Source organism: Lagenorhynchus albirostris, chromosome 5, assembly GCF_949774975.1.
Source record: "Lagenorhynchus albirostris chromosome 5, mLagAlb1.1, whole genome shotgun sequence".
Classification (NCBI taxonomy): Eukaryota; Metazoa; Chordata; class Mammalia; order Artiodactyla; family Delphinidae; genus Lagenorhynchus; species Lagenorhynchus albirostris.
The window spans coordinates 105,028,026-105,047,602 of NC_083099.1; the positions used below are offsets into that span (position 1 = coordinate 105,028,026).

Consider the following 19,577-nt stretch of genomic DNA (forward strand, 5'->3'; position numbering starts at 1 on the left):
TCAAAGAGTTTCTCTCTACTTCAGCCCCAAGCTGCAAGTTATAGCAAAAAGTGTAGGAGGTTTTCCTTTGTTAGTGAGCCAAAAGAGTAGAGCCCTCATGCCCAAGAACCCCACTTTTAGATACAGATTACTAATTGGTTTGAACGTTTTCCCATTGAAATACTTTCGTAGGAAGTAATTTTCATAATTTACATCTTATTTCAAAGCGACTTCACAGTCTTTAAGTTCCACCAGAGGCTCTTCATCTCTGAAGAATTACCAGTGCAGATCAGTCCATCCACTGTCTTGGAGAGTTCTGATATTTGTTTTCCACCTACTAAGTTTCCAGAGGGTACTATTTCACACTGAAACCACTTACCTGAAATGACTTTAGTAACCAGTGTTCTATCAACTTGTAATTCCTGCATATGGACATTAGTTTAAATAATGTCAAAAATATCTATTTTGTGTAGACTTTTAGCGTTTTCTATGTTCTTTAAAATCACTCAATAACCTGAATATGGTAATATTAACTGAAATACCTCATTCTCTTATGAAACATAATAGAAATTTCTTATTTAACATATACCTTAAGCCTAATTCCTTTTGAAGTAATGTGCTACATAAAACTGAACAACTTCATTACCAACAAGGACAATGTTTTATTGAACAAATCTATGTACAGTACAAAAAATTTCTTGAAATGAGACACTGTTGATTTATTGCAGTTCAATGGCTCAGTTTTAATTTGTACTCTTATAAAATGCAAAGTAAAATAATTTAATGTTCAACAAGGAAGCACATATTTCCTTTCTTGCTGAATCTGTAATATCTTTCACATATTAACAATTCCAAAATGCATATGCAGCATTTAGTCATTCTGAAATGGTGTTTTACAGTACCAAATAAATTAAAAAATAAACACTACCATCCCTTTTAGGTTTTTCACCCATACTACAGTTTGAACCAAACATGAAAGGAGTACAGCTGAACCTTCAAGTGTGATTTGAAAAGAATCACAAGTTCAATGTTATGTTATGTCTTCATTATATAATTGGTGGTTTATTAAAAAAAAAAAAAAAGAGTATGACTGAAGCCCAAAGTACCAGTGCCCCTGTCCACGAAGGTTCTCCTTTTCTATCTTCTCCATAATATCTGAGCAGCAAAAATTCAGATTTGCTATTTTTTTGACCTTACTGAAACATAGCAGAAAGTTAATATTTAATGTTTCAAAGGAAATTTTTATTTGAAAATAAAGGATGGAAACTTGGTCCACGTAAGATAAACACATCCTTAAAATAGAAGGAATAGAAAAGAAAAAGAGAAGAATTTGAGGAATAAGAAGAAAGCTTCCTTGTCTTCTGAATTCCACATTGGAACTGTTGGAAGTTTATGCACCCCGTAAAAGCAAAATGATGTAAGTTTATGTTTTATAAGGCATACATAAGAAAATGTACACATTCTTTCAATAGCAATTATTTGATAAGTATATAAAGAGGTTAGAACAATGTGGTCAAACAGAATTTTATAAAACATTCCTTGATCTAGTTATGTATAAACCAATTTGATCTCAGTCTTTCAGAAAGTTTTCCCTTACCAACACAAAAGTAGAAATAAAACCTCAAAGACAAAAAAATAACAAGTGGAATATGTTTAAAACATCTTGGTATGAACTGCAAAATGAATGAAAATAAGTTGCAGACATGGATTTATGTCAATAGTTACAACTTATAAAACATAAAAAGTTAAAAGTGTGATAAAATGTTAAGCTGTGATTTTAAACATCTGGAAAATGTACAAAGCAGAAATATTTTAAAATAACTTCATTGTCCATATGAACTAGTTTCCAAATACTTTTTATTATATGATGTATTTTAGACTGAACTGAAAAAGAACTCAAGTATTATATTTTTAGTATCAGGAAGTATGGAAAACATTTTTTTCTTTAGTTGACCTTAAAGGATTTAAAAACCTTATCGAGTTGTTTACTTATGTTTTTAAATGTAAATTCCACAGCCTAATGTAGGCTACATAACAAAACAAAAACCTGATTTGATTGATATGGACTTATGACTATCAATTGCATAGTAGTGAACGCCTATGATAAATAAACTAATAAAATTGGGTAGTTTTTTAGATATCTGATTTATCATGACCTGGAAATCCTAATTTAATAAAGCCTGGGTGCTACCCTGGAAGAAAAGTCACACTTCCTTAGTGACTTCATTCAAGAAGCTTTAATATCCAGAAATTTATAATAGTAGGGTCTGATGAGATTATATACTTTGAACAAGAATGTATCAGTTGGAATAACTGGAATATCTGGTTGACATTGGTACATTAATAACTCTGTTTTTGAAGAATTTGCCTTTGCATTTTTGTTCATTTTACCCCTGCTATAGATTAACACACTGTTAGGTAAAAGGAAGTCTTTAAGCTTCCTCTTTTAAAGACATGGAACACATCTGAGAGGGTATTTTTAAAAACCTTTTTGTTTTAACGATTTATTGACTATTAAGTTAAAATCTTCCTTAGGAAAATTACTGGTCATCAAAGAAAATAAATGCATCAATATATCTTACTGTGTTCTTGCTGTGCAAATTTTTGTGTAAATATTTCTTTTTATATATAAAAATTACTATTCAGACCAAATTCATCAGAAATAAATAAGAAAGCATAAGTAATATGGCTTATTTTAGAATTAACTCTCCTAATTGAATAAAACCAATGAATTCTTGACCGGATTCTTAGCTGCATATTTTTTTTTTATAGTCAGTTATTTTTATAGGACTGTACTTAGATAACTCACATTAATGTCTAAAGGACCTTACTATGAATCATCAAGCAATGTCCTAACACTACTCTATATACAAACAGAAATATCCCAGTGTGCTTATACCATTATTCACATTGAAGAATTTGCAATTCAGTGTTTTCTTTCAACTAAGATAGCCTTTAATGGTCTTAGATCCTCCCATCTCTTCCCAGAGTTACTGATAATATGTTTTCTATTGACGCTGCTGCCTTTTAAATATAACTCATTGGTATTATAAAAATGGAAAGTGGAAGGTTCTGTCAAGAGCTTATTAGCAAAGCACTGTTGTTTTGTCTTCTTTGTTTGTTAATTTTAAATGCTGGTATGTCATTCATTGAACTTTGACCTAATCAATCATCTGGAAACAAGGTACAATCTTTTATAGCTAGTATGGTGATAAATCGTTTTACTTTCATCTTATCAATCAGTTTCTAAGTAATAATAAATCAAACAGAAATGGTTCCTTAAAGCATGTTTGACCAGAAAGGAGGACATAATCTGATTAGGCATGACAAGAAAACAAACCCTATTTGTGGAATACTTTTAAGTTGTAAACCACCCCCCCCTTTTTTATAATGGGTTTTTCCCTTTCTGTAAGGCCATAGCTGGTTATTCTTTTTGACTAGTTGCCTGCATATGTTTCTCACATAAGCGAAACTGAACATGCTGCTATTAATCATCATCGACTTCTTAAAAAAAATGTGGTTTTTCTGGATAACTGGTACTTTGGGAGTTTTGTAATAACCCTTTTGGAGTCTAAACCAGCACATCTCCTCTGTGGGTTCATTCTAGAAAATGTGCTTTGTCTTTATCTTTAGTAATCCAAGACCGCTCTAAAATTAAGGCCATCAGGGAAATAGCAAACTGATGATGCATTTTCTTGTAGTGCTTTTTGCACACTACTGCTTGATCGACAGATCGTTCTGAAACATTTTTATCAGGCACCTGTAAAACAGAACACGTCTGTTAATTCATATTTATAGATGTTCATCTAGTATTCTAAGTTAGATTTCCTGTTTATTTATACCCTTACTCATTTAAAGAATATTAATATTAGTAGAAAGGCAAGCTCTTCTTTTGCTCAGTTTTATTTTTCAATTATTTTCTGGTTCTTTCTTATTTTTGTTTTTGTAATAGAGGCTCAACTTGGTTTACATTTCTGGCATGCAGATGAAAAACATTTCCATCATAATTACTTTGTTTTTAGATCTCTTACTACATAAAACTTGGAATGAAGAAAAGCCTCAGATACAGTTAAAGAGTATGATCCAAAAGTATGAAAAAACTGTGTTCAAGTTCTGGCTTCCACAAGTTCACAGGTGTATGCCTATGCAAATTACTTGTGAATGTCAGTTGCTTGATCTATAAAACAGGAATAGTGATAGCACCTCATGGTGGTTGTATGGATTAAAGGAAATAATGTATGGGGTAGTGCTTTATTATCTGTGTTATATAAATGTTAATTTTTTTAACCTTACAAAGATCTATGGCATTTTCTATTTCTACAGATATACCTGCTGAGAAGACAGAAGACTTACTTTCATCATCTGAATCAAATCCAAAGAGTGTCTGACATTTCTTTTGTGCAAGGTGAGCCTCAAGTGCTTCTGCATTACAGTAGGTGGTCAGGCATTTGCCACATCTTAATCTTTTCACTGATTTTTTACAAACGTTATCTTGATCAGAACAGGCATCTACCCTATCAGTCAGAAATTTTCTGCGTTTTGGCATACTAAGGTACCGTTCATCAAGGTAACTGGGAGGCAATGGTCTGACATATGGCTTTGTTAAAATTAAGCCATATGAAGTATGTTCACTCGTCTGATTTGGTTTGGAAGGTGCCTGAGGTACTGGCAGGGTACTGTGTTCTTGTGGTACAACACTAGGTAAAATGGAACCGTTTTCTGTCCTGATTCTATTTGTATCAATTTTCAAAGCAGGATCTGAGGAAACTAAAGGTGTTTGCTCTATTCCACTGTGTCCATTGACTAAATCACTAATACAATTATTTTCAGAATTTGGCTCTATGTCAGGCATCTTTTGGTCTGTCAAGCTTATATCAGAAACAGTGTGATCAGAATGTTCATTTCCATTCTGAACTAAACGGTCTTTCTTTTCCATACTTTCTATACATGTCTTTGGTTCTGTAGGATCTTTCCTTGATTTACTAGTAGAAACTGGTAGACTAACAGTTTGTTTCTCATTACTAGATGAGTCTTTTTCCTGATGATTAGATTTTGAGTCTGTAAGAACATCCCAAAGAATTGCTTCACTTGGTTGTGCAGATGATTCTGGTGTTTTACTTAAATAGTGCTGAGCTTCATGTTCATATAGCAGAGGAAGATCTTCAAAAAGCTCATGGCATTCTGGAAAACTACACTGAGCTTGAAATATCCTGTGACTTTTTGTGTGCTGAGCAAGTTGGATTGGCAGCTTAAATGACTCATTGCAATTAAAATGCAAACAAAAGTACACATTTGGATAGCTGTGTCTATTAAGGTGATCTATAAAATGTTGAGAATCTTCAAACTGCCTTTGACAAAATTTGCATTTTCCTTTGCTCCACTTCATTACTGTTTGCCGCACATTTAAATCAGTTGGATGTACAGTCCTTGCATGCTTATTTAGAAATCCAATTCTTTTAAATATCCTGACACAGCCAAGAGCGGGGCACTTAAAGTTTCCTTCTTGATCTGTCGCATATATGTCTTTTGGATGGCACACGGTTCCATTGATTTTATGAAGTACTGAAGTTTCCTGATTCAAGTCGTAATCATCTTCTTCATAATCACCTTCTTCGTCTTCTTCCTCCTCATAGTCATCCACACATACAGGTAATGGCTCTGAGACATTATTTAAAGAAGTATCAGGATTGCCATTTTCAGTAATATTTTCAATAACATCTTCTGATACACTTCCGGGAATTTCAATGAATTCACCCACATGTGAAGGGATGACATCTTTGTTTCCATCACTGGAACGGGTAATAGTCTCTACTTCCAAATCCTTATTATCAGACTTCCCATTTTCAAATGAAATGAAAGTATCAGAACAATTTATTTCTTCCAAAGCAGGATTTTCCTGATCCTCCTGTTGAGCTGCAGCAAGTTGCTGTCTCTGTATTTTCTTAACATGATTCTTTAAATGCTTCTGCATAAGTCCTCTGTTTCTAAATTTTCTACCACATATCACACATGAAAAACTGCCCTTTTTCTGATGAGCCTGGGCATGCCGTACAATGTGACCACCTAGAAATTCCTTGTTACATAACATACACCGATGCCTTGGGACATTGTGATCTACTCTGGAAGCATTAAGAGCTGTGAGGTTTTTCTTTGCATTAATATGACCTTTTGGTTGCACTCCAGATATATCATCAGGATCAAGCTCTCCAGTGCTCTGATCTGTAAGAGAGTCAAGTCCTTCATCTAAACCTTGCTGTTCCACTGCCTTTTTTACATTACCTGTAGAATTTTCCAGTGTACTTTCATTTAGAAATCTAACTGCTGATTTATCACTCAGTAACGCTACACAGTTTTTCTTAATCATTATGAAGTTCCAGAATTCAGGATCAAAAAACAATCCCTTTTTCAAAATTGGAAGTAATTCAAAACGAACACGATTTTGAACACTACTTGTGCCTTCATTATATTCTTCATCTGGACGTTTGTAAAGCTCTTCAACAGTATGATAAGCTTCCAAGGAGCGCTCAAGAAAAAATATTGAGAGTGCACAAATCCTGAGAATCTCCAAATCATTTGGCAAAAAATGTGCAATTGTTTTATAAATTAGACATTTAGTTTTAGGATCATCATGAAGGTCTAGCTGTAGAGCACAACCACATATTTCAACACAAATTTGTAAGCCTTCTTCTTCAACCTGTAAAAAGAAAAATATTACTGCTACTTCTTAAAAAAAATTATTAACACTTACTAGATTATCCTTTTAAAATACAGGGTTGGCCAAAACGTTCCATAGCATCGTACGGAAAAACTCGAACAAACTTTCTGGCCAACCCAATACAACTCTGAAATGAAAGCTAAACAAACAGAGTATTCTAAATGTGCAATTTTCTTCAATGGGTAGCCATGTTTAACTGCTTTTTAATATATAAATAAATCTGTTTTAACTTGAGAATAACCTGGAAAAGACAGTATTTTAGCTTCCAATTTATTTAATTTTCAAGTCTGACAAGCCCTACTGACCATAATACAAAATGCTTCATAACCTTATGGTTATTAAAAAAATAAAATGCTTCATGAACTTATGGTGGTTCAAGTTTCTTACATATCTAGGCCCCTGTTTTAAGGTACCAATCTTACATTCTGTGGCAGAAGGGTTAAATTATATGTATTTAAAAACACAGTTATCAATTTTCTTTGTTTTGTCTTTGTTTTTGTTTTTGCGGTATGTGGGCCTCTCACTGTTGTGGCCTCTCCTGTTGCGGAGCACAGGCTCCGGACGCGCAGGCTCAGCGGCCATGGCGCACGGGCCCAGCCGCTCTGTGGCATGTGGGATCTTCCCGGACCAAGGCACGAACCCGTGTCCCCTGCATCGGCAGGCGGACTCTCAACCACTGAGCCACCAGGGAAGCCCAGTTATCAATTTTTGATGTTAAAAAAATACTAAAGTAAAAACAAAAAGAACTGCTTATGGAAACTCTTTCATAAAGCTGCACTAAATAATATTACTTATTGTACTTATTAAGTAACATTATTTATCCAAATAAGGGGAGAAGTGTAATCCACATGAAGAAGGCAATTATAAACTTTCCAAATCTAATAAGGTATCAGAATAATGAACCTACTGGAAGTTATCTGAAAAGTATTCAAGCTTTGAAACTTTGACTGATGACTCAAAGATAACTGCATCAGCTTTTAGTTGGGAATTTGTTGTCTATCCACCTTAATTCAAGTTATAAATAATGCCTCTAGAATGACCTAAATGCTTGTTTGAATAGAAAGAGATAAAATAATAATATGTCTTTAACAGTTGTGTCTGTGTATCATATTGCCTGCATATGGTATATTACAGATGACATGCAAGCCTCATGTCCTCTGAGTTCCTTATGTGCTATGCAACCCTCACTTACAGTTCCACAAGCAGAACTTAACTCTGCATATCACTTTACCTCGCTGGTAAATTCCTACCCATCTCCTATTCATTCTTTGAGAATCAATTCTGCCTTGACAGTTTTTCTGATTCATTCTGGCCCCTACCTTGGGGTAGAGTTAAAAACATTCTCTATTCTTTCCACTGAGAATAATTTATACTTATTTCTAAAAAGCATGTAATATTGTTTTATAACTGTCTACGCCCCTACTTCTTGACTTGGAATTCCTAAATCACAGGGACAGTATCTCATTTTTCGTATCCTTCTGTGGTTAACATAGGAGTTGACATACAGTGACCTTTGAATAAATGTTTGCAGAATGAATGAGATCAGATATATTCCACTGATTTAGTCTCCTATAAATCCACCATTTCCAGCTTGGAATCCTTTTCTGAATTCAAATTTCTTATTTCTATAATTGTCAGTTATAAAACCTACCTAGATTTTCCAGATATAGCAAATTCAACTCCACTGCTTCAAAACAATTCATTCTCTTTGTCCAATGTTCTATCTACATCCTCTCTTTTCTCATGAAATTATAATGTACTCACAGTTGCTGAGGTTTAAAAATTTCAGGATCATCACAAAAGGGAACAGGCTACTTTCTTACCTGAAAGCCTTTAACAATTCCAGTATATTTATGGACTGACATTTCAATTTTTAGAGTAGCATTCAGTCCCTTTAGGGCCTATAGCAACCCCACCCCCAACCCCATAGAAACTAAACTCTTCGATTAGTTTTGTCATCCACACACTTCCCCGTTTCTGTGCCACCCTATTAATGCCACTGGACAGCTGTGAGAACCAAATAATAAAATGAGGAGAAGGGGCTCTGTAAACACAAAATCCTCTACAAATATTAGTATTATCCTCCCCTATCATTTAAAACCCAACTGAAAGCATCTTCCTCTGTGAAGGCTTTTCAGATATGCTATCTGTAATGTCTCCTTCTGAACTCACACAGCATTGCCTGTGCCTCTTAGCACTGAGGCGTGTGAATGATCTATTCCATCAGATAAAAATGTTTTTAATAGACTGTATAAGAAATTAAGCACATTTTAAATATTTATTTCATCTTTGAATTTTTCCCCTTATCATGTATTCTTAGGTTGACCACACATGTGAAAACGAGAAAGCTCTATGATAATTGGCTGAACTTCACCTATATTGTAAATTTTCTATAACAAAGTCTCTCGATTTTTGGTACAAATGAGAATCATATGTTAAAAAAACAGAGATAGATAAATATTTTTTAGAAAGTTTTACAGGTAATTCTGATGTACTTCAAATATTAAGAAGTATTCTATAGCATAGTTTGTTTTTTCTTTGTTTTTTTGGTGGGGAGAGAGGTTAACTTTGACAATGCATTTAAATAACATTTTACTCTTTAATAATGAAGCTATTAATGCAGTTAGCAAAATAAATAGGAAATAAAACAAAACCAAACCCTCTGATATAGTGCTTTTTATCACGGGAATATGATCACTACATGGTCATACATCTAATGAGTGATGTGATAATGAATGTAATAAATGCATAAATATGTAAAAAAATTAAAATATATTATTTAATGGATGCCTCCTTATATATTTAAAAGTAACCCACATAAAGATTCAGTTAAATGGAGCTACCTAAAATGTAAGGTAGCTTTATCTTTCCTATCTTTGTACTCAAAGTTCTGTTAATACTTGAGGAGAAAAAGTAAAAGGATCTGTAGGATCTACTTTCATGTCTATGTAAGAATCATATGTAGAATTTTACTCACTTGCCAGTGGCCCATGAAAAACTTGCTTCAGAACTATTTTTAAAAATAGGTAATGGGTTTTTACTATTATTTTAAATAAACACTTTAAAAATTTGTCCTTAGGTTTCAAAAATGTCTCAGAATTCATTATTCCTTTTTACCTAAACACCAAACGTAAAACTATGAACTATTTATTTCTCTATGATGGTGAACAGGTATTAGCTATAGTTACAGAAAGTTCATTTGCAAATTAGTTAAGATTCTACATACAGGACTTAGAATAATGTTAAAAGTGCCAGGCTTATTTAATTATAAGAAAAGAGATAATAGCTTCTTATGGAAGCAGTTCCCATACTAAACTTTATGTAACACTAAATTTTTTTTCTTTTTTCAGTTATTTTCATTTATGCATACTTTTTGTACCATGTTGGGAGTTTGAGGTGGGGGGAGGGGAGGATATAATATATGGAGAATGCCTTAAAATCCTCCTTTTCTTCAATTACATGATCAAATACATTTTACCACAAGAGATTCAAGTTTCAGTGAACTGTCATTTAAATTTAATTTAAAATGAAGGGATAAATATATACTATTTACCTCATCTTTAATGATTTTCATGAAAGGAAATATGACTCTCACATTAGTTGCTGTTCTTAAAAGCTGGTAGCATTGATCTACAAAAACTTGTTTTGAAGGATTAGACTTTAGCTGAAGTTTACTCCATATGAAAATCAACTCCCTGTAAATGAGAAAAAAAGAGAAATATCAAAGATACAGTTTATTCAAATACAGACATTAGCTGTCTTTCCCTGATTCTGTAGTGCCCTGGCTGGGATGTATACAAAGTGGGTGTAAATGGATATTAAGTTAACTTCCAGGCTACTTCCACTACCTATTTGGGACTAATAGAAGCTAGGAGAAAAGGTGAGATTAGAAATTGCAATTTGCTATATGCAATGCATTCTAATTATATGCCAACAAACCTAAGGCATCTCTAGTATTTGATCAAAACAAATTCTAATCTCAGTATACCAATATTAATGATATTGCTTAAAAAATTTAACTTTGACCTTAATTAATACCCACTTGCAAATTTAGAAATCAATGTTGTAGAATTTCTGCAAAGAATGGTTCATACTTTTCAATCTATTAAGATACCAAAAGTACTACAGATTAAAAGTGTAAGTATATTATAGTACTGATTCTGAAATTTTGTTTTATATCATCTACTCTTCCATTAAGATGTAGTATTTTAAACAAGCTATGGACCATTTAAAGTATTTCACAGGTAGATTCTTTTCTAAAATATGGCCAAGGTTATTAGATGAACAAGGTAGGAGCAGTGGGTTTTGAGGCAAAGGAAATCATAAGATATAATTGTTACATTTGGATATCACATTTTAGCAAATTAGAATTCCTTGAAAAGTGTCATAAAAGTTACATAAAACATCATAATCTAAAACGTATTAAAATAATTGATGAAAATGTTAAAAAAAAAGTGATATACTGAGAATGTACTTTGAACCCAGCACATACAGCTATTAAATCTAAGGACACCTTGACTACTATCATGAAGGTATGCATACTCTATTTAGAGAGACAACACAGAACACAAAACAAAAAATGATGGCAAGCAACACAAAAAGTAAAACCAAAATTCCTCTTCTATTTCACACAAGCTGTGTGGGTGTTCCTAAGCTTTCGTCCACCACTCACTTTTTTTTGGCACACATATTCCTTTGGAAAGCTCACCAGGTTTCACACCATGTTCCCAAATCTCTAGCTCTGACTTCTTTCCCACTTTCCGTAACTGGATATTTCAACTTAGATTGGTTTCTATCACTTTAATCCATTTAGAACAAATCAAATTCCTGCAAAATTGATTACCTTTTCCTAGACCAATGACACTAAACATTTCTCTAACCTGTCTGGTTCTAACCTGCTTGTTTTTCATAGTCTTTATATTTTTATTATATTTTTGCCCACAGTTATATCATTCTTTCTCAATGCTACCACGTTAGGCCCTTTAATTTTCCATATGTACTTCTATAGGGGTTGCTAAACTGATCTGCTTCCAGCCTCCCAGATTATTTCATTTAGTACTTGTTCAATATGCCTTGTGTTAAAAGCAACAGAAACATGGGCTTTGGTGTCAGAAGGATCAGGATTTGAATCCTGGGCATTCTCCTAAGTTGGTTTCCTCAGTGTCAGTTAATGTGCTTCATTTATTCTCACTTTTTGTTGTGCTGATTGCTCTACTTGGAAAATATTTATTTCTAAGATAAGCTTATCTTTCAGAGTCCATATCAAGTGCCTCTTCTTCATGAAAATTTTCATGAATACCCCGAACTTAAAGTGATAACTACTTCAGAACAGATCTTATCTCTCTTACTGGTTTAATGCCTTTCATATACTTCCTTGTTTATAAGTCCTGTTTCCCCAACTATTAATACATTGTAAATCTTCTCAATGACACATTATATAGTGGAGGTAGTGAAGAAGAACAGGAGATTGGGAATAAGAGACCTACATTTCAATAGGGCATTACATGCCAACTGAGATGGTACTCCCCAGTTCACAGTGAACCACCATTTTCTAAGAATAGCCCGAATACACAGGGCTGGAACCTCAGTGGCCGTGCCTCCTAAGTGACCCTCCTCACTCTCCTTAAAATATTAATTCAGGAATGGGAAACTGACCCCAATTAAGTCAGAATCCCTGGAATGTTTTCAGCTCTAAACTATGAAGCCTGGGGACTGTTGGCATTCTTCTGGTCTGCAACAGGAAAGACTGAAGCCAAATGGCAGAACAGAGATACTTCTAAAAAACCCCAGCAATCTCAACGTCCCTGTTAGCAATTATCTTTGAGGATCACCTATAACCCTGCCCTTTTTGTGGCTCACGTCATACTCCAGTATACATTCAATAAATACTACCTTCTCCCTGAACTAGTTAGACATAGGATGTTATCACTTGGAAACTGACTAGTATAAATTCCAACTCCATTTTGTTACTAGCTGTGTGGCTTTTATCTCTTTTATCCACAGTTTTCTTATACATAAAAAGAATTAAGAGAGATAAGTGAAAACACCTAGGTGAAATGTCTGGTATATACTGATGTTTAATAAATTGCTCAGATAGTATTCTTTGTGAAGATGAAAGGGAAAGTTTAATGAAGCTTATGCTTTCCTTTCCAAAAAAGGGTCCTTAAAAAAGAAACAACACAGCACTGATTTGGTGTACAAACACATTTCCCAGGTAGCTAACTGCTAATATAACCTCCAAGTTATCTAGTTGCAGAGAGACTATAACAAGGTCTATAGCCACCCTTACCACATAGATTTTTTTTCATACTATACCCATTTTATAGTAAGTAATGTTTAGTAGCAGAGACTGCCTGGGTTTGAATCATTATTTACTAGTTGAATGGTTTGGGCATATTATCTACCCCATAAGATTGCTGGAGTAAATGAGATAATGCATATACAAAGCATAGACTAATGGAAGCACTCAGCAAATATAAGCAGCTGCTATTATTATAATATTCTTATTATCGATGGTGAGAGAACTGGATTAGTAGCTTGCTTCATTGGCTTGAGACAGAGCAAAACTGGACTGTGATCAGGTTTTGTCCTCAGAGAGGGGAGATGAAGAGTAATCTGAAGACCAAGATGAAACAGACAACACAGACCTTATAAGCTGGAAAGAATCCTGCTCTTGAAGTTACCATGAAAATCAACTTTTTTCGGACCCCAGCACTCAGAAATATAAAGGAGAGAGGTAGAAGAAATAAGAGGGCAGGCAATCAGAACTCAGCCTACTCAGAAGGAAGGACAAAGAAGCAGGCTAAAGATTCCTTTTCAGTTAGGCAGCTGGGAGTCACACACCCAGCTTCTATTCTTAGAAGGTGACTGTGGCCAGGAGCAGGAAAGATAGGCACTGTTCTATTTTTAAAGTTCTTCCCTAAAGAGTAGAAATTGGTCAGCCAAGAGAAGAAGAAAATAAAATGTTTTCCTGGTCCTTTTTGGTTTGTTTATACTTGATTCCAGTTTACTTATGAGTGTGTTAAAATGAAAACAATGGATATTCTGTTTAAATAGTTTAATATAGCCAAGGGTAGAGAACATTCCTATCACCATAGGAAAAGATATACTATAATAGTAATGACTATATCCTGTTTCAAAATAACTGCATATCAAGAAATGATAATACTTTGAAAACTATTTAGAAGTGTATGTCTTACCATTGTCTCCTGATCCTCCACTCTATTTGTAATTTCAATTTACATGGTAAACTTCTGAATAAAAATTTGTATATTCTAAGAGTACAGTCCCATAGAAGACAAAATCCACTAGTTTCTAGACCCAGTTCTATTAATTAGCTATTTGACTCTATCTCTGAATCTGAAGATTTTAATCTATAAAATCTATAATATATTAAATAAGTTTATCTTTAAACCCCCTTCAAGCTATTGTTTTAAGTATCTAAGAACTTAAAATTTGAAAGCATTTATTAAAAAATGTTTATAGCCCATATCATTTCATATTATGATGTTAGGCACATGAAACCTAGTTTTCTCTTAAGAATTAATGGCATGTCAAAGTGGTAGGGTTTTTTTCTTTTGTGTGTGTGTGTGTGTGTGTGTGTGTGTACTGGGGTAGGGGAGGCAGAAGTTATTAGAATCTTTTCTAATTATTATTCATGATTTCATCTAATAGCACTTAAGGGTTGGTACTAAAAATACTCTCAAACCACATTCTAAATTACATGATTGCTAGATAAATTTGATGCTTCATAATATTCTAATAATTTTTTTTCTGCTAATAATTTTTAACTGGTTTTAAAAATGCTTACAATAACTAATAGTCACACAATACCATTTATATTAGTGTCCCCAAAATGAGTTACTTAGGTATAAGTCTAGCAAAATATGTATAAGATCTACATGAGGAAAAAATCTAGCAAAATATGTATAAGATCTACATGAGGAAAACTACAAAACTCTGATGAATGAAATCAAAGGACTAAATAAATGGAGATATATTCCATGTTCATGGACAGGAGGGCTCAATATTGTCAAGTTATTAGTTTTTCTCAACTTAATCTACAGATTCAATCCCAATCTAAATCCCAGCAGGTTATTTTATGGATATGGACAAACTGTTTATGTGGAGAGACAAAAGACCCAGAATAGCTAATACAATACTGAAGAAGAACAAATTTGGAGGAATGATACTACCCGACTTCAGGACTTAATATAAACTAACATAATGAAGACAGAGTTGTACTGATGAAAGAAGAGACACATAGATCAATGGAAGAGAACAGAGAGCTAGAAATAGACCCACATAAATATAGTCAACTGTTCTTTGACAAAGGAGCAAAGGCAATACAATGGAGCAAAGATAGTCTTTTCAAGAAATGGTGCTAGAACAACTAGACATCCACATTAAAAAAAAAAAAGAGTCTAAACACAGACCTTACACCCTTCACAAAAATTAACTAAAAATGGATCATGATCTAAACAGAAAACACAGAACTACAAAACTCCTAGAAGATAACATAGGAGAATACCTAGATGACCTTGCGTATGTTGATGCCTTTTTAGATATAACACCAAAGACATGATCCATGAAAGAAATAATTGATAAGCTGGACTTCATTAAGATTGAAAACTTCTCTGTGAAAGACAATATCAAGAGAATTAAAAGACAAGCCGCAGACTGGGAGAAAATATTTGTAAAAGACTCATCCAATAAAGGACTGTTATCCATAATATACAAAGAACTCTTAAAACTCGACAATAAGAAAACAAACAACCCAATTAAAAAATGGGCCAAAGACCTTAACAGACACCTCACCAAAGAAGATATACAGATAGCAAATAAGCATATGAAAAGATGCTCCACATCATATGTCATCAGGGGAATGCAAATTAAAATGAGATACCACTACACACCTATTAGAATGGCCAAAATCTGGGACACGAATAACAAATGCTGGTGAGGATGTGGAGCAACAGGAAATCTCAAACACTGCTGGTGGAAATGAAAAATGGTACAGCCACTCTGGAAGACAGTTTGGCAGGTTCTTACAAAACTAAACATACTCTTACCATACGTTCCAGCAATCGTGCTCCTTGGTATTTACCCAAAGGAGGTGAAAATTTATGTCCACACATAAACCTGCACACAGATGTTTATAGCAGCTTTATTCATAACTGCCAAATCTTGGAGGCAACCAAGATGTCCTTTAGTAGATGATGGATAAATAAACTGTGGTACATCCAGGCAATGGAATATTATTCAGCACTAAAAAGAAATGAGCTATCAAGCTATGAAAAGACGCAGAGGAAACTTAAATGCATATTACTAAGTGAAAAAGGCCAATCTGAAAAGGCTACATGCTGTATGATTCCAACTATATGATATTTTGGAAAAGGCAGAACTATGGAGATAGTAAAAAAAAAAAAAAATCAGTTGTTTCCAGAGGTGGTGGCAGGGGTGGGACGGAGAGATGAATAGGCAGAGCACAGAGGATTTTTAGGGCATACTCTGTATGATATTATAGTGATGGATATATGTCACTATATATTTGTCCAAACCCATAGAAAATTAACACCAAGAGTGAACCCTAAAGGTAAACTGTGGACTCTGGGTAATTGTGTCAATGTAGGTTCATTCTTAGTAAAAAATGTACCATTTGGTGAGTGATCTTGATAATGGGGGAGGAAATGCCTTTGTGGGGGCAGGGAATATATAGGGAATGCCTGTACCTCCCTCTCAATTTTGTTGTAAAACTTAAAACTGCTCCGAAAAATGAACTCTTAAAAAAATTTAAAAATAACACTCTAAATTTAATTTAAAACATAACTATTTTATTGTAACACATTCCTTAAATATCAACACTATCAATTACTGGTACATGATCATTTTCTTTTTTAATCCTTACGATAGGTCTTACAACCTATCGTTTTTTGCACAATAAATGTGGGGGAAAAAGTGGCTTAACATTTTCACATAACTTTAAAAAAATATATAAAGTGCAAATTCTGCTAACCAATTCTCCTTCTGTACCCCATCTCACCATTTCAATTTCTATATTAGGAACACTTACCAGATACAGTACATATCCCCATTCTGGAGCTGTGGAATAAGAAAGGATTCACAGAGTTGCAAGGCTAACATAGTCTTGCCTTCTTTTTCAGTGTTACAGATGATATCAATTCCACTCTTACAATCAGTTTTCAGTAAATGCTATAAGAGAAAAAGAAAAACCAGTTTGTATCATTAAAAATATCTAGAAAGATAGGTGTAATAAATGTTTAAATTAAGCATTCAGAAGAAATTAGATTTCTAGTTTTCTTCTACAAAGACAATGATGAATTGTACAGAGATATTTTCATGTTTTCATAGTTTCACTATATAGAACCTACAGTTTACAATGACTACTTTTAATCTCAATGTCCACAGCTTGTCGATATGTAGGGTCCATATTCGAAAAAGGTTCTTTCATCTTAAAAAAAAAACCAAAATAACAAACATATGCATTTAATTTCTTACAATTTTATTTAAAATGCAAAATCATAATGCTTCTCGGTTTTTATTTAACCTCTGTCACACCAGAAGCTCACTCAACATGAATAATGCTTATCAACAAAAATTTTAATTTCATCATTTGTTAATATCAGACTCTAATTCAATATGAGCTTAAAGAATGGTGCCAAAGGGAACATCTAGATAATGTAATTTTAAAACCTTTGATATTACTGTAAAAGGAATTTAACAAGAATGGGCTACTTTTTTTTTTTTTTTTTTTTTTTGGTAAGGTTAAAATGGTAATAGGCAAACATAATCTCAAACAATACCTCCCGGAATAGGTGATCTTCTACAGGTGACATAAACAGACATGTGAAGAGTGCTTGATGGAAGTACAAGTCTTTACTGATTTCTGGGTGATTTATACAACATTTAATGAGAGCCATTGCTTCAGGTATGCGTTCACAAGCAATTAGATATCTGGCACGTAGTTCAAAGAACAGTGGATTTTCAGAACTTAAATATTTGTTCACTATAGTAAAAAGAAAACAGACTCTTATTACTCTCATGAAAAGACTGTCTCAAACTTTGTTCTTTGACACCTTAGCGCTAACATGTGGTATCTAATTAAATCAACTATTTAATTAAATAGCATTTTTCTTATTAGGAGTTTATTTGTGAAAGGAATGTTCAGTTAAATGATTGGAAAAATGGAAGTAAGAGACACCAAAACTGTGTCCAAGAAATATTTGCTGATTCTTTCTCAGTCTAAAAAGTAAGCAAAATTTAAGAAACAAAACAAAAAAAGAAATATTCTTTTTTTGTGTTCACTAATGTTAAAATGTTTCAAATTTCTTTCTAGTCTAAGATTACATACTTTATCTTCTTACTGACCAGTATTTTCATTCCTATAAGATTAAAAGGCTAAATTGTAATTTGTCATTAAACCATATTAATTCAGATTAATTATAGAGAAATGTAATCTGAATTAATGAAAAAGTTCAATCATAAAAGAAATATATTTTATTACTTTCAAACAAAAAAATTAAGTTACAAGTAGTGCCAAACAGGACTGCTTATTAATATATGCCCATGTGTCACTAAGGATAATTACTAATTAATACTTGCTTTTACACAATTTTAAAATATATAAAAGCCTTTATCTATAAAAGTTCATTTAGACCTAACAACAACCTCATGACAGGTATAATATTAATACTTGTTTTACAGATCACAAAACTGAGTCTCAGAGAGGTCAAATGACTTGCCCAAGGACAAAGAATTAATTAAATAAGTGGCAGAGCAGGAACTGGAACCCATATTTCATGATTTCAAATCCAAAAATCTTTTAATTAGTTATATATGTTTAATCAGTAGTTTCTGAAATGCCTATGAATAATGTTTTATTTGGGCTTCAACATTTGCCTTGCAATTCTGTTTACACTATAAGCTAAGCAGACAATGATTTTGTATAGTTGATGCAAAGATAAACTTCAGACTGATCTTTACCCTGATGATCACCAACTAGAGTACAGTCATCTACATTAATGAGGTTCTAGAGCAGCTTTTCCCAAAGTGAGGTATGCTAGTGTAAGTATAAAAGGAATATATATGAAAGGACTATATACATATTATAAACTGTATATATTGAGGCCATCAGCCCTCACACCAAAAAGCAACAGGTTTGTTCTAGCTCCTACTGAAAGGAGCCTAAAAGCTACCCTAAAACCCCAAACTCTCCTCCCCTGTTCTCATTCCCTATGATTCTGTCTTTGCCTAGCTCCTGTCCCCTCTGGCCACATTCTCCAGTTTCCTCAGAGATTCCTTCAAGGCTGTCACCCTTGCCTTCCCTATATTTGATGGTTCATACTTTTCCTCAATGAGCCGACTCTTCCTCCTCTGATCTAACTACTGCCTCCCTCTTCAGTTTTTTTCTTTTCTTTTTATTCCTTTCCAAGACCCTCACATCAAGTGCTACTCTCCTTTGTATCCTTTATATTTATACCACACCATTGTCACATATACCTTAGCTCTTTCCTTCTAGTCTTGTCCTACCTCCCATCTCATTCCACCACTGCTTCTCCTGGTCTTATCTCTTTTTTCATCTTCTCTAACATCTCTTCTAGTCCTCTACACTTGTATCTGGGGTCAGCTTGCTCTTAAGCCCTAGAATCATAGCCCCTTCTCCATTCAGTTCTAATCACAACCCACCCCACTCCTTTACCTGGGACAAATGGAAAGATCCTAACCTGCACAGGCAATTGGTGGTGTGAAACGTCTTCTCACCAGACCAATATCTGAATGGTTCCAGCTGGCAGGTCTTGTCTTTCCCTTTGGCCATGTTATAATTGCACTCCATAGGCTCTCTCCATGCTCTCAAATGTGTCCA

The 19,577-nt window shown here is 33.7% G+C and overlaps 1 protein-coding gene across 3 annotated transcripts in view; it reads right to left on the bottom strand.

Moving 5' to 3' along the window:
• Positions 1-621: 621 nt before the first annotated feature.
• ZNF654 (zinc finger protein 654) overlaps positions 622-19,577 on the bottom strand; it is a 94,282-nt gene continuing 75,326 nt past the window's right edge. The window contains exons 5-9 of one of the 3 annotated variants that reach the window (XM_060150743.1): positions 17,518-17,720; positions 16,767-16,906; positions 10,248-10,389; positions 4,333-6,673; positions 622-3,739 (exon numbers count right to left, since the gene is read on the bottom strand). In XM_060150743.1, the coding sequence (XP_060006726.1) occupies positions 3,732-3,739; positions 4,333-6,673; positions 10,248-10,389; positions 16,767-16,906; positions 17,518-17,720 (2,834 nt within the window). In that variant the 3' untranslated portion in view covers positions 622-3,731. Of the gene's footprint in view, positions 3,740-3,807; positions 6,674-10,247; positions 10,390-16,766; positions 16,907-17,517; positions 17,721-19,577 lie in introns of those variants that run through there. The other 2 variants (XM_060150742.1, XM_060150744.1) reach the window with 2 other exon arrangements.